Here is a 16,464-nt window from a genome sequence, read left to right on the forward strand (position 1 = left end):
GAAATTTCTGGATCATGTTTATTAACAAAAATGCTGTAGCACATATTACATAACTAAAAAATACAATAGAAATATAAAGATATCTGGGGAAAAAAAAAGCGCTTTTCACACTTACTCCTTTAGAGCCAAAGATCTTCATAAGAGTAAGACAGTAGAAAAGGCAAAGTCATAAGGATATTGACAGCCCTCAATTATTAACTGACATCTTATGTAACAAGATGATTCATTATAGAAACAAGCAGCAATAAACTATGATTATACAAAGCAAAAAAAACCCTGTCAATAAGTCACCTAGGCTTTACTGAACTCCCTCCCTCCCCACCAAAATACCACATAGATTTTTGTGCATATAAAGCACATACAGTATGCTATATGTGCATTTGTCTTTTGTGCTTTTTAGACATGCACAAATCCTGCACGAGTATCTTAGGAATGATGACACTGTAATTCTGCAAGTTGTTTAAAATTAAAGCAGTAACCCATGTTGGCGATTCAAAGTTGTACACGTTCTTCCTCTTCTAAAGCAAGCAAATAAAATAGCCGTATACATGTTATCAATACATCTGTTTATAATTACACACTGATTCCACAAGAAAATTTAGGAGACCGCTAGTGTTAAATATTCAGCCTCATGGTGTCACAATACTTCTTTACTTCAGTATACAAAGCCTAGAACTTCAGCCATAAAAAGGCTATAGATCCTTCGTTCCAGCATGGAGTGTTCTATGCATGGTCACTTCAACATGGAATGCTCACCCAGTGTCGTTCTGATTGCTGCAGGTAAGCAAAGACAAAACACAGTACTGAAAATTTTGAACGCTAATAGGAAAACAAGAACTTGTTAAACCTCTTAAATAGTATCAGCACTGCTATTATCACGTTTGAACTGTTGGCTCATGACAGCCATGTTTTAAATGGCTCACCTACACTAGTTCTCTAACAATATACAATTAAAAATGTGAATCATGTTACAGAAGGATCAAATTACTAAGACTTTTGGAGTCTGACATAATAAATAGAACCTAAAAATAGAGGTAGCCTATGCCATGCATAGAAAAGTGATAAAAACTCATTTTCAGATCTTGCTCTAATAGTCAAGCTACAAAATGCTACTTTGTAGCTGGAATTTGGTGGTTTGACACTACAGTTATATGTAATAAAGTATACAGCAAGAGTCTACACTAACAAAAATTAAGCAAAGCCTTACTTAGCACAAAGGCTTACGTCTGACAGATTCAGACATCCCCAAAAGTGATTGAGAAATTATTTTCTAATGTCACATCATCATTTAGACATTAAAATAATTTTAGATTGGCCCAATGACATATACCATTAAAATACATCCATTAACTTCAGAAAGTATCTGTAAATCCCTTTTCTTTCTTAGGTTCATCAGAAAGACTAAAAATTTAAGTCAGTCTTTTAAATACTCCAGTAAATTACACTGGTTTATCAGAAAAGTTCCATTAATAAAAAGCCTAGATCTAAACTATTCTGTCAATATAAAAGAACACTTTGACCTTCTATCAGATATGCAATTATAACTAGAATTTAAGATCTCAAAATCTCATGAGGCTCTAGAGAAACCTCTGTATGTATTTTTTTTTCAGAACAAGTGTAAAATGCCTGAGATAGCTGAGAAAAAAATACTTAATCCTTTTATACTTCTACATAAATTAAACATGCATGCAAAAACTTGCAAGACGAACTAGTAAAAGTCTACAAAAACTAATGCTTGATAACTTGTGCAGCCCTTATTTCTCATGCTAATAATACACACGAATTACATGAATGTTTTAAAAAGTATGTTGCATACATATAGCAAAACTAAGCACTGAATTAATGCTAATTATAAGGCATTTCTAGATTGCATACTTCTGTTTGGCCATAAATATTTACAACAGTGAAACAAGAATAATAATTAAAAAAGAATGTATACCTGCTAATACTGGAATAAAATAGGCTTTCCTGCTGTTTTCTCTTGCACATATGATGTAAAACGCTTTAAGAATTTTGGATATTCTCGTTTTGCAACTGCCCGTAACACTGACGCTGGTGCCCATCCTCCTGGGTTCACTAGAAGTAGACAGGAAGCCAGACATTGAAATACAGCAAATCTGCTAAAAGCTAGAAAAGAAAATTTAAGTTTGTATTCCTGCAACTCTTTCTGAAGTAACAGGAAAGAATAATCAGCAGAATTTATGCCCTTAAAGCTTGTATTGCAGCACTTTCTACTCTTAATACTCTAATTCAGTCCAGTTCTATGGTGTCACTATTTAGAAAACATTAAACATGATGTGTTGTCTTTGGGCATTCCCCAAAGACAAAGATTATATTATTTAAGTACTTCCAAGAAACAACAGAAAAAGAGACTCAAGTTACTTCTTATTTCAAAGAAAATAGAAGTCAGTCTTAACTTTTCAATAACTGCTGCATTTACCTGCAGAATTGCTACATAGCCAACGCCTTACAATTTATTTTTAAAGCACTTTAAACAAAATTTGAACTGATTCTAAAATATGCTTAAATTCACAGGTCAAGTACTTTGCTGAAAATGCTGCCACTTCCCATATAGGCACAGTTCAGAATTTGTCAATGAAAATGTATTTTTTAAATAATTGGGAAACTTCTACACAGGAAACAAAGCAGCTTACCCCAGAGCTTAACATCATATAGTATTATTTGTACAGGATTTAATACAAGTTGCATCACTCCTATATGGCAAAGATTAACTGAACCCATTTTTCAGACTTTGATTCTTTAGTAAGCCATGTAGAGGTGGTAAAAAATAATAAGCAGGTGAGATACTCAAAGTGCTTTGTAGCTGCAGGAGAGGAGCTAATAAGTATGTGGTTCCAATACTATAATACACTGCTAAATACTGGGTACAGTAACAATACAGTTTGGCTTTGCTAACTTTGCAGTCAATACCAAAGATTCTAGCAGTTTAAAAAATTTTAAAATATCTAGGCTAGATTATACAGCTTGCAAACATCCTCATTCAAAATGTATTTGTCCCTTCTTAATACTGAGGGTAAGAACTGTATCTTTACTATCAGCAGCTTTTCAGCCTAACAAGATGAACTGGGGAAAAAAACTGACAGCAATACATGAATAAAAAAACCCAGACTACTACTGCTTATGCCAAGTCATCCCAGTTGCAGACATTTCTTCTGCCCACCCCCCTCCACCCCAAGGTTCTGTACTTAGGACTGAGCTACACATTACTTCCATTTATTCCTCCCAGAATGCCACACAATGAAAGATCCCATTCACTGACTGATGTGCACATTAATTGGAGTCTTTCTGACCATGAAGACCATAAATTTAACAAATAAATTTTAATAAATTTAACATAAAACTGCATCAACCTTTTTTTTTTTCCCCCAGTATTCAGGTCCCCAGAATTAGCATATATCATGATTGTCATACTGAAACAGTTTAGACTTACCATTAGCTACATATGTAATCTTGCAAAGGATATTGTCCCTGCTTATTTCCTTGTTCCCCTCTGGTGGGCTTACTAAGGTCTGACAAATCATAGCAATATTTATTTTGGCACGGACACAGCGACTGTTCAGCTGCCCCCCAAAAAAGAAGAAACATTTGTAAGCATCAAACTAAGTTTATTTCAGCATACTTGACTGCTAACATTTTAATTTAGTATAAAATCTAAGACACTCCAAAAGTTGTGTTTCGGGGAGTTTGCATTCTAGCACTACATGGATGTAACATGAATGCGAATTAAATTAAAGGTACATGGTGAATGGGGAAAGGGTTAAACTGACATGCCTGAATCTCAGGTTTCTGTTTGCTTAATAGAGTGAATTATTTCAATTATTGCGACAAGTAAGAAAACTTCTAAAGAATAATGCATCAGCATTTACAAGTATCAGTTAGCAACTTTCCCCTTGTAAGCAGGCAATGGCATAGCAATCAGCACAGAAATACTCCAAAGAAAACAATCATTGCTACTGTCTGACAGAACCAAGGCAGAACTGTGTAAGCTGGAGGTTTAACAGATTCCATATCTATAGTTATACAAGCCTATTCCCATGCCTAACAATACTGAAGAGTTATTGATTTGATTCCATATGAAGTAACCTCAGTTCTTTAAAATATTTTCACATCTCCAGAAAGTTTGCTTCCATTTTTCTGCAACACCTTAGATATGCCAACTGTTGAGATAAGGTAAGAAAGCTTTTGGCTCGGAATGCCTTCATTAGGTCATTGTATCATCTGGTTTAAACAAACTGTATTTTTGCATACCTCCCCCCTCCCCTGCAAGATCATCACCACATAATAGAAAAATAGTATCTTAAAAGCTGAACTTGATAGAATGAAAACACTTACAGGAGCACTGTCATGTTCCACAGAGAAATTGCACACAATCCATGTTTCAGGATCGTTTTCACTGAATGCTGGTATCTTTCTGATGGCAGACAAATACAGCACATCCCTTTGAGAAGCTGGCCACACCCTCTGCAGAGAAACACCTGAATATAAGCTTTTCCAGTTTTGCAAATTAAGTACTTACTATCCTTACATAAAGGAAAGAAACAAACAAGGCAAAACAGGTCAGTCGTTATTTAAGTAAAAAAGTTTCTTCAAGTTAGTAATTTCATGCAATTTTCAAAACTGAAACAGAACATAGGTGTTGTACAGATGTGTATCAGGTTATATGGCTACACTTCATTTTAAAAAAATTAAGGCAAAAGTTTAAGGCCTTTGAAAGGCAGGGAGCCAAGCTGCAATGACTTTTTCAGTAGACAACCAGGAAGAGACACTTCCCCTCCTGTTCTCTCAACCTCAGGGTTACATTTTAGTTAATATTTGTAAGCTACAAACTGAACTAGTGGTTAAGTATAGGTGCATCAATAGTTATTTATGTCTCCATAAATATGGAGGGAGAGGAAAAAAAAGAGAGCAAGAAATATTTATAACAAACATTATTTCAAGAAGCTACTACTTTAGTGAGACAGATATGGTAAACTGTTATTACCCAAGAGAAAGTTTCAGAAGCAAAGTGTCTGAAAAAGTAAAACTATACAGAAGCCATTTTCCTGACACTCAGTAGGGGGGAAAAGTCAAGCTTTTACCACAACACTATACAGTTCAACTGCCTTATTCAAAAATTGGAGTCTGCTGTTACAGCAGTTTTAAGGTAACCACATTACTAGTAAAATTGTAAAAAAAAAGATTTGTTTTAATATTTGAGTATACTAATACTTAGAATCATGCAAGATTAAAGATGAATTTGTACACATCATTCCCAATTTTTTTGAACCTGTTACGTTACAGTTACTGGGTTATAAGTCATATAAGAACATTTTAGTAAAGCTATATCAGAACTGGTTGGGGTGAAAAACCATAATGAAGTTAAAAGAACAAATGTTGTACCAGCAATTATACCACCACATAATGCAAATGCATATGTCAACTAATCGTGGTCAACAATAGCTTGAAATACTGCAACAAATCATATGATGCAGTGGTATGGGTTTCTTCCTTGTAGTCAGTGTCAATTTATTGCTTCAGTTTGCTTTAGGTGACCCTTGCCTTGCTGGCAGTGATACACTTAGAGATTAAAAACAGTCCTCATTTGTTATTACAAGCTCTAGCAGACACATACACAACCAATTATGCTATCAAGCCAAGTTTGAAAAATTGTCCAAGTTGCAGTTTAACAGAGAACTTGTTTTAAACAGCATTTTAAGTTGTTAAGATGTTAGAGTATTTCAGAACAGATAAGAACACATATGCCCCAAACCATCTCACTAAGGTGTGTATACAGGTAAAGTGTTATTACCTTATGGATCTGGTAAATGATGATTGCATTATCAGCTAAATTTTCCACAACATGGAAATTTTCAATTGTTGCTAAAAGAGGGGGGGGGGAAATCCATCAGTAAACAAGCACAGATATTAGGTCAATGTTATAAACAATATGCTTACTGATAAACATGCAAAGCTTAAGAACTGATTCCTTACTTTCCCAGTCATTACGAACATCTACATTCCAGAAGTAGTGGCAAACTTCATGCCCTGTTACCCCTTTAACAGCATGCGTTGCTTTCAAAGGATCTAAAACTATTCCATTCTCTTCCACCTCTCTTCTGTACACCTATGGCCAAATACAAAGAAAGAAATGCAGAACAGAAATTGTCAAAATGGTTCATGTCTTAATTGTTTAAAGTTTAATCAGTGTAATCAGTGTTGTGGTTTAACCCAGTAAGCAGCTAAACACCACACAGCCATTTGCTCACTACCCACCCCCACCCTCCCTGCCCCACAGTGGGATGGGGGAGAGAATCGGGGGGGTGGGTGTCGTGGTTCAGCCTCAGCTGGCAACTGAACACCACGCAGCTGCTCGCTCACTCCCCCCCCACCCCTGTGGGATGGGGAAGAGAATCGGACGAGCAAAAGAACTTGTGGGTTGAGATAAGCACAGTTTAATGATTACAATAAAATGATAATGATAAATGATTATGATAATAATGACAATAATGTTAATATAATAAAATGGAAAAGGAAGGGAAAGGGAAAACAGGAAAAAAAACCACGGAAACACGAACGATACAACCGCTCACCACCCACTGACTGACGCTGCCCATCCCCGAGCCGCGATTGCCCCACCTCCCCCGGCCAGCCCCTCCCAGGTAACACACTGGGCATGACGTTACATGATATGGAATATCCCTTTGGTCAGTTTGACTCCACTCTCTTAGCTGTGCCCCCTCCCCTCCCGGCTTCTTGTGCACCCAGCAGAGCATGGGAAGCTAGACATGTCCTTGACTAGTACAAGTGCTACCCAGCAACCGCCTAAACATCTGTGTGTTATCTCAACAGGATTTTTTTCCATGCTAATTTCAAAGCACAGCACTATACCAGCTAGAGTGAAGAAAATTAACTCTATCCCAGCTAAAACCATGACAGTATCCACCCCTTATTCCATATCATTGACATCATGCTCAGGTCCCATACTATTCAGTACAAATTCAATAATCCCTACCCATCTTCTCATCCTTTAACATTATATACAGATTTTTTTTTCATTTCTCATTCCCCTAGTCTATGGACCACCCCTGTAAAATGCCTGTGAAATGTCCACTGAGTTCATTTAGTCCGTGACTTTGGGTTTCATCTATTGTAAGAGTCTTTCAGAGAGGTGGGGTGTCGGGGGTCAGATTGTTGCATGTCAGTCCTTGTTCCATCACCGCTGCACTGGTAGTTCTTGTTCTCTCACTGCTGCACTTCGCTAAGTTCCATTGAAAGTTCATTTGCTATTATTATTAATTGGGAGATTCCCACCATGATAACATTCCATTGATATGGCATATAGCAACCATAGTAGCAATGACATACAACATCATATAGCAATTAACAGCATATTATTCAGTTCATTGGCTGTTTTCACACAAAAGCAAATCCCCCTGAGGTACACACCGGACTCATCCATCCTCCCGCATCACCCACCAAGTGCACCCAGGTCCTCGAGAAAATGCAATCCCACGAGTGGGTTTGCCTCTGCCTGAAGCAGGAATAACCCAGGCTGTCTTGCCCAACATATTTTTTATGTGCACTACAGGGACTCTATCTCCTTCCACAGTACATAAGGATTCTGACTGGGCAGTGCCAGCTCGCCTGGCAGATCCCCTCGTGTTGACTAACCAGGTGGCTTTTGCTAAATGTGCATCCCAGTGTTTAAATGTTCCACCCCCCCATTGCTCTCAGTGTCATCTTTAATAGTCCATTGTATCTTTCGATTTTCCCAGAGGCTGGTGCGTGATAGGGGATGTGATACACCCACTCAATGCCGTGCTCTTTGGCCCAGGTGTCTATGAGGTTATTTCGGAAATGAGTCCCGTTGTCTGACTCAATTCTCCCTGGGGTGCCATGTCACCACAGGACTTGTTTTTCGAGACCCAGGATAGTGTTCTGGGCAGTGGCGTGGGGCATGGGGTATGTTTCCAGCCAGCTGGTGGTTGCTTCTACCATGGTGAGAACATGGCGCTTGCCTTGGCGGGTCTGTGGGAGTGTAATATAGTCAATTTGCTAGGCCTCCCCATATTTATACTTAGGCCATTGTCCCCCATACCACAGAGGCTTTACCCACTTCGCTTGCTTGACTGCAGCGCATGTTTCACATTTGTGGATAACCAGCGCAACAGCGTCCATGGTCAAGTCCACCCCTCAATCACGAGCCCATCTGTATGTTGCATCTCTCCCTTGATGGCCTGAGGTGTCATGGGCCCACCGAGCTAGAAATAGTTCACCCTTATGTTGCCAGTCCAGATCCACCTCAGCCACTTCAGTCTTGGCAGCCTGATCTACCTGCCGGTTGTTTTGATGTTCTTCAGTGGCCCGACTCTTGGGGACGTGAGCATCCACATGACGTACTTTCACAACCAGGTTCTCTACCCGGGCAGCAATATCTTGCAACAAGGCAGCAGCCCAGATGGGTTTGCCTCTGCACTGCCAGTTGCTCTGCTTCCACTGCTGTAGCCAGCCCCACAGGGCATTTGCCACCATCCAGGAGTCAGTATAAAGATAGAGCACTGGCCACTTTTCCCATTCAGCAATTTCTAAGGCCAGCTGGATGGACTTTACCTCTCCAAACTGGCTTGATTCTCCTTCTCCTTCAGCAGTTTCTGCGACTTGTCATGTAGGACTCCATACAGCAGCCTTCCATCTCCGGTGCGTTCCCACAAGGCAACAGGACCCATCAGTGAAGAGGGCATATTGCTTCTCATCTTCTGGCAGTTTGTTATACAGTGGGGCTTCTTCAGCACGTGTCACCTCCTCCTCTGGTGATATTCCAAAATCTTTGCCTTCTGGCCAGTCCATAATCACTTCCAAGATACCTGGGTGACTGGGGTTTCCTACTTGAGCCCGCTGGGTGATCAGTGCAACCCATTTACTCCACGTAGCATCAGTTGCGTGGTGTGTAGAGGGGACGTTCCCTCTGAACATCCAGCCCAGCACCGGCAGTCGGGGTGCCAGGAGCAACTGTGCCTCAGTACCAACCACTTCTGAAGCAGCTCGAACCCCTTCATATGCTGCCAATATCTCTTTTTCAGTTGGAGTATAGCAGGCTTCGGACCCTCTGTATCCCCGACTCCAAAACCCTAGGGGTCAACCTCGGGTCTCCCCATGCGCTTTCTGCCAGAGGCTCCAGGTAGGGCCATTCTCCCCGGCTGCAGTGTAGAGCACATTTTTTATATCTTGTCCTGCCTGGACTGGCCCAAGAGCTACTTCATGGACTATTTCTCATTTAATCTGTTCAAAGGCTTGTCGTTGCTCAGGGCCCCATTTGAAATCATTCTTTTTCCGGGTCACTTGATAGACAGGGCTTACGATCAGACTGTAATTTGGAATATGCATTCTCCAAAAACCCACAATGCCCAAGAAAGCTTGTGTTTCCTTTTTGCTAGTTGGTGGAGACATGGCTGCTATTTTGTTGATCACATCCATGGGGATCTGACGACGACCATCTTGCCGTTTCATTCCTAAGAACTGGATTTCTCGTGCGGGTCCCTTTACTTTGTTTTATGGCAAAACCAGCCTTCAGGAGGATTTGAACTATTTTCTTCCCATTCTCAAAAACTTCTTCCGCTGTTTTGCCCCACACAATGATGTCATCAATGTATTGTAGGTGTTCGGGAGCTCCACCTTGTTCCAAAGCATTATGGATCAGTCCATGGCAAATGGTAGGACTGTGTTTCCACCCCTGGGGCAGTCGATTCCAGGTGTACTGGATGCCCCTCAATGTGAAAGCAAACTGTGGCCTTCATTCTGCTGCCAGAGGGATTGAGAAGAATGCATTAGCGATATCAATTGTGGCATACCACTTGACTGCCTTTGACTCCAGTTCATATTGAAGTTCTAGCATGTCTGGCACAGCAGCACTCAATGGCGGCGTGACTTCATTCAGGCCACGGTAGTCTACTGTTACTCTCCACTCTCCATTAGACTTCCACACTGGACATATGGGACTGTGAAAGGGTGAGCGGGTCTTACTGATGACTCCTTGGCTCTCCAGTCGACGAATGAGCCCATGGATGGGGATCAGAGAGTCTCGGTTGGTGCGATATTGCCACCGGTGCACTGTTGTGGTGGCGATTGGGACCTGTTCTTTGACCTTCAGCAACCCCACAACAGAAGGGTCCTTCGAGAGGCCAGGCAAGGTAGACAGCTGTTTAATTTCCGCTGTCTCCAAGGCAGCTACACCAAAAGCCCACCTGTAGCCTTTTGGGTCCTTGAAATACCCTCTCCTGAGGTAGTCTATGCCAAGGATGCACGGAGCCTCGGGGCCAGTCACGATGGGGTGCTTCTGCCACTCATTCCCGGTGAGGCTCACTTCGGCCTCCAATACAGTTAGCTCTTGGGATCCCCCTGTCACTCCAGCAATACAGGTGGGTTCTGCCCCTATATAGTTTGATGGCATTAAGGTGCACTGTGCGCCGGTGTCCACTAAAGCTTTATATTCCTGTGGGTCAGATGTGCCAGGCCATCGGATCCACACAGTCCAGTAAGCCCGGTTATCCCTTTCCTCCACCTGGCTGGAGGCAGGGCCCCCCTAGTCCTGATCATAGTATTCATCACTCACTTCCGGTAAATATGAATCACGGGTATCTCTGTTAAGATCAGTCAGGACATCAGCACTTCTGCTCCTCTGTCTGGAGGATTGCTTACGGGAAACTGGAGCAGCAGCTCTCCTGGAGAAACTCCCCTGAGTAATTGTTCTCCCTTGCAGCTCACGTACCCATGCCTCTAGGGCTGAGGTAGGTTTTCCATCCCACTTCTTCATGTCCTCTCCGTGATCACGCAGGTAAAACCATAGGGTGCCCCGTTGTGTGTATCCCTTCTCTTGAGCCAAGGGACGCTTACTCCTAATGGCTGAGATACTGGTCTGTACTGGGGGGAGTAGGACCTATCGTCTTTGAGTTGCTGGACCTCTTGGGATAGTTTCTCAACAGCAGAGATGAGCGAGGAAGAGAGATTCGCTTCATATTCCCGGAGTTTATCAATCAACTCAGCCACCGTTGGTGTCTTGTCATCTTTCCAGGACATCACTGCCAATGAGTTTGCATACGAGGATGGTGCGCTCCGTACAAACTTCCGCCACATGGGTCATGTGCACTCGGCTTCATCTGGATCTTTGGAGGACCGTTGATCATCCAGGTCACCATAAACCACCTCAAGGACGGCTAATTCCCTTAGATGCTGAATGCCTTTCTCCACGGTCATCCATTTTCCTAGGCGAAATACCATATCTTCTTTGAAGGGATACCTCTCTCTCACCGCGGACAGGAGCCGCCTCCAGAGGCTGAGGGCTTGTGTTCCTTTTCCAATTGCTTTATCAATGCCCCCTTCCCTAGAGAGGGATCCCAGTTGTTTGGCTTCCTTCTCCTCTAATTCCAGACTACTGGCCCCATTATCCCAGCATCGGAGCAGCCAGGTGATAACGTGCTCACCTGAATGACGCCCGAAATCTTTCCGTATATCCCACAACTCACTCAAGGATAGAGATTGGGTAGTTTCCGTTTCTTGTACACATTCTTCCTCTTCCTCCTCCTCTTCTTGTGATGGCCCTGGTTCCTCGTAATCTCTTTTTAAACGAATTGACCTTCTCTTCCATGATTTCTTATTGCGTATAGGGGCGACTGATACTGGCACAGGTTGGTCCTCTGGTTTAGCTGCAATGCTTGGCACTGGGTTTGGAGCAGCTGCAGTATCTGTCGTGAGGGTTTGAGTGGCCGCAGTGCTCGTCACTGGGGTTGGAGTAGCTGCAGTATCTGTTGTGGGGGGTTGGGTGGCTGCAGTGCTTGTCGCTGGGGTTGGAGTAGCTGCAGTATCTGTCGTGGGGGGTTGGGTGGCTGCAGTGCTTGTCGCTGGGGTTGGAGTAGCTGCAGTGTCTGTCGTGGGGGTTTGAGTGGCCGCAGTGCTTGTCACGGGGGTTGGAGTAGCTCCCTTCTCTTTCCCTTGGGGGTACTGAATAGTGTTAAATAGGGCTCGATAGGCATAAGCCAGGCCCCAGCACATTGCAGTGATTTGTATCTCTGTGGAATTGCCAGGGTGACAACATACTTCCTCCAAATATTCTACTAATTTTTCAGGATTCTGCACTTGTTCAGGGGTGAAGTCCCACAACACTGGGGGTGCCCACCGTCTTAGGCATTTGCCCATACTATCCCACATACCCTGCCATGCATAGCTATCGAGCCTTGGGGCAGATCTCTGGATTATATTCTTAACTTGCTTACTAACCTTAGACAGATCTGATACCATCTGCCAAAGCAATATCAACAGATGTTTCTTGACTACCCAAGGATGTTCAAGATACTGAAAAGTTGTTGTAATGAAGGAGGAGACATCATAGATGAAGGCAGCGAAGGTGCCATTCTGTATTTCCTCCATTAAAAACTTCTCAGAGGAGGAGGTATAATTGCTAATTGCCTCCATGAGGTGGTAGCTGTAGTACAGTAATGGCTTCCATGCAAAACCTAAATAACCGATAACAGTCAAGGCCAGTGTTTTAATAACAAGTCTCCTAGGCAAAATATCTCTAATCACTGCAGAGCACAGCAAACTGACAAAACCAACAGCAAGTTTTAACATGTACTTTACAGTCAGCATGGTAAAGACTGGACAAACTAATACTGAGAGCAGATGAATCAATGCTGTGACCAGCAACTGTTATTATCTCAAACCCTTCATGCCCCATGTTGGGCACCAAAAATAGACTGTCGTGGTTCAGCCTCAGCTGGCAACTGAACACCACGCAGCTGCTCGCTCACTCCCCCCCCACCCCTGTGGGATGGGGAAGAGAATTGGACGAGCAAAAGAACTTGTGCGTTGAGATAAGCACAGTTTAATGATTACAATAAAATGATAATGATAAATGATTATGATAATAATGACAATAATGTTAATATAATAAAATGGAAAAGGAAGGGAAAGGGAAAACAGGAAAAAAAACCCACGGAAACACGAACGATACAACCGCTCACCACCCGTCGACCGACTCTGCCCGTCCCCGAGCCGCGATTGCTCCCTCCCCCCCGGCCAGCCCCTCCCAGGTAACACACTGGGCATGACGTTACATGATATGGAATATCCCTTTGGTCAGTTTGACTCCACTCTCTTAGCTGTGCCCCCTCCCCTCCCGGCTTCTTGTGCACCCAGCAGAGCATGGGAAGCTAGACATGTCCTTGACTAGTACAAGCGCTACCCAGCAACAGCCCAAACATCTGTGTGTTATCTCAACCAGGTTTTTTTCCATGCTAATTTCAAAGCACAGCACTATACCAGCTAGAGTGAAGAAAATTAACTCTATCCCAGCTAAAACCATGACAGGGGGGAAGTAAAATTCGTGGGTTGAGATAAAGACAGTTTAATAGGAGAGAAAAGGAAGGGAAAATAATAATAATGGTAAAAGAATATACAAAGTAAGGGATGCACAATGCAATTGCTCACCACCTGCCGACTGGTGCCCAGCCCATTCCCAAGCCGCAGTCACTCCCCCCTGGCCAACTCCCCCCAGTTTATGTACTGAGCTTGATGTCACATGGTATGGAATATCCCTTTGGCGAGCTTAGATCAGCTGTCCTGTCTGTTCCCCCTTCCCAGCTTCTCGCTGGCAGAGCACGGGAAGCTGAAAAGTCCTTGACTAGTGCAAGCACTACTTAGCAACAACTAAAACATCAGTGTGTTATCAATATTATTCTCATCCTAAATCCAAAACACAACACTGTACCGGCTACTAGGAAGAAAGTTAACTCTATCCCAGCCAAAACAAGGACAATCAGCTTTGATAAAAACTTACCTAGAAGACTAACACATGAATAATTTGCCATGTCAGTGTTCTCTGGTAACTACAAATGCAGATGTCCTTACATGGCGCTTCACATTAAAATACCAGTATTTTGAGACTCTCTACTCCAAAAATGATTACTCTACCTTATTTATCGCTATGCACAAGAATGAATACAAGCACAGTGGAGTAGCCAACAGTAACTTGCTACCATATAACATTTTCATACTTTGATTTTACACACCATTTTGATACCAAGTTTTGCGTAGGAGAAAATGAGAAAGGGATCTGCAAAGACAAAGCTATTGCAAGAGCTGCATAAGATTTTGCATGAATAAATATATTAGAAGCTGTAGCTCTTGTGGACTCCAGTCCTAACTGAAATAATGCTATTCTCAGAGAGACGTTTTAACAGCATAACTTGCTGAGTGATAGTATTCAAAGAGAATAGAAATATCTGTTTTGACAGCATATCATCTTATATCAATTAAGCAAAAACCAAATGCTTACCTTCATTTCTCCTTCTTCTACCACTAGCTGCCAATTGGCATCTCCTCCTACATCTTGCAAGGAATATGTCATATGGTTTTGCACCATCTCTTCCACCTTTAAAGGAAAAAATACACATTTTGAAATCATTCCTTCCATCTTCTTGGGCAGGGGACTGTACAGTACTGGAAGCCACAAGTCAATACTTCAAATCCTGTGCAGGAGCTGAACTTGGACAACAGAGCCTTCTATCACAGGTTAAGAACAATCAGATACTTCCAGCCTTCAGAAACAAAAGCCAAAATCTTGATTCAACTTCCAACTTCATTCTTTCTGGGTACTTCCCTATCCTTCCTTTGCACCTCTGAACTGTCAAAACTCACTATTTCTACCTAAGACAGTTCTATTTCAGCATGTAGGAAGTTACTTCAGGTATCTCCAAATAGAATTACAATGCATTGTAAACTTGAAAGCCAATATTCAGTGAAGAGCGTTTTAAAAAGCTGAACAGAGGGTGGGTGAGAGAGACAGACAAGCTCTAAAGAAGTGAATGCATATCAAAAGTCATATTGAAACATTCATATGCCTATTCTGTTTCATTGGCATCTTTCCACAGTTGCCAGCTAGAAAAACAGAACAGAAATGCTTACATTCAAAAATTCCACTATTATAAAATACTAATTTAAAAATTGCTTAGCTAGACAGTTGCGTGCTTTTCTTAAAGGTACATTTTTACCAAGCTATGTGAATACCTAATTTTTTTTTGTTGTTCTAAATAATGTGCATGAAAATGGGTGGTGGGACAGGAAAGAGATTTTTATTTTAAATCTACAGTCTTATTCTATGTTTCTTTTGTGTCTGTCTCCCCCATTTCCATATCCCACTCTCCCCCAAATAAAAATAGAGACAAAAATATAAAGTATCCATTGCTGTGTAATGTTTACAAGTGCTGGAAACAATTTAATAACTTTTTCCACCTAAAAGGTAGATGACTACTAAAACTCATTACAGCAAATAAGTCCATGTAATTGAAACTATTTTCCTGAATTGCTAGAAATACTTTTTTTTTTAAAGAGGAAAAGCACTGCAAGCAAAGGTTAGTCAATTGACCAACATACAGATTAGTCTAAGAAGTGTACAATCACAAGATTAATAGCCTGAACCTACAAGTGGTTTTTGCACAACTTACAAAAATATTTTATATGCACATTAGGCTTCATAACCTATAAAACATAACTGAGCAAGTAACACAAGTATAAAGCAAAATTAAAGAATACTTAATTACCTTTTTGTGATATGATACAGAATTGAAAAATGTTGTTTACTTTTAATTTAAAGCAGTAATTTTGTTTGCACAATGTACTCTTTGGGCAATACACTTAAGACTAGGAAGAAAAAAAGTAATTGAATCAAGTCAAAATCCTCAAAGTACAACATAAAAATAAAATCCTTTCAATAGACATTCTACTTTATCTTATTTTAGCTATAGACTTCTCTACAGAAAGACAAGTTATCGGTCCAGTTTGGGGGGTTTTCTTTGAGGCTTTTTTGTTTTGTTTTGTTTGTTATAATAAACTATAAACACCTGCAAGATTTGTGTTTCTGCTTTTAGACAGGCCATCTTTTCCTGCCACTTACTAACAGGTTTCCTACAAAATATTCTTCTAATATTTTTTTTCCAGTGACACAATGACAGTATAATCCAAGCCACGTAAGAATGTGGGTTAGTTAAATATTCAATTTACTAGCTCTAGGTCACACTTCTTTCAGAAAGGAAACCTTGCCATGCTCCTAACCTTTACCTGCAACACCTTCAGGTCCCTATCTCTCTTCTCCCCTAACTCTTAATCTATTAAGGACAAAGCCAGCGTTTATGTTTGTTTTGTATTTTGCTGCTTTTTGCTTTATGCTAAATGCAGAGGGAGGAGGGGAATAGCAAAGAAAGAAGAGAATGAGGCATCCACAGGAGTGCAATCTAAACAGTTTAAGGCCTTTGGAATTGTTCAGCATTTAGCCCCCCCCGACTTCCTCTGAAAACTTGAAAGGCATTTTTAGTTTGGTTGTCTCCCTCTCTCTCCCGATAAAGTTTAATTCTTGCTAATACAACATCTTTCAGATAGCTTCGCCTTAGGTTTGGGGAAGGAGAGGTATCATCATTG

The 16,464-nt window shown here is 41.3% G+C and overlaps 1 protein-coding gene across 7 annotated transcripts in view; it reads right to left on the reverse strand.

Annotated features, from left to right (window-relative positions):
- Positions 1–16,464, reverse strand: part of LOC142049831 (ceramide transfer protein-like) — a 203,754-nt gene continuing 187,290 nt past the window's right edge. For 6 of the 7 annotated variants that reach the window (XM_075077910.1, XM_075077911.1, XM_075077909.1 and 3 more), the window contains 7 exons: positions 14,327–14,422; positions 5,992–6,124; positions 5,810–5,880; positions 4,354–4,482; positions 3,452–3,581; positions 1,940–2,076; positions 1–774 (listed from right to left, as the gene is read on the reverse strand). In XM_075077910.1, the coding sequence (XP_074934011.1) occupies positions 1,943–2,076; positions 3,452–3,581; positions 4,354–4,482; positions 5,810–5,880; positions 5,992–6,124; positions 14,327–14,422 (693 nt within the window). In that variant the 3' untranslated portion in view covers positions 1–774; positions 1,940–1,942. The remainder of the gene's footprint in view (positions 775–1,939; positions 2,077–3,451; positions 3,582–4,353; positions 4,483–5,809; positions 5,881–5,991; positions 6,125–14,326; positions 14,423–16,464) is intronic. The other variant, XR_012657834.1, reaches the window with a different exon arrangement.

The sequence above is a fragment of the Phalacrocorax aristotelis genome, chromosome W (genome assembly GCF_949628215.1).
Source record: "Phalacrocorax aristotelis chromosome W, bGulAri2.1, whole genome shotgun sequence".
Classification (NCBI taxonomy): Eukaryota; Metazoa; Chordata; class Aves; order Suliformes; family Phalacrocoracidae; genus Phalacrocorax; species Phalacrocorax aristotelis.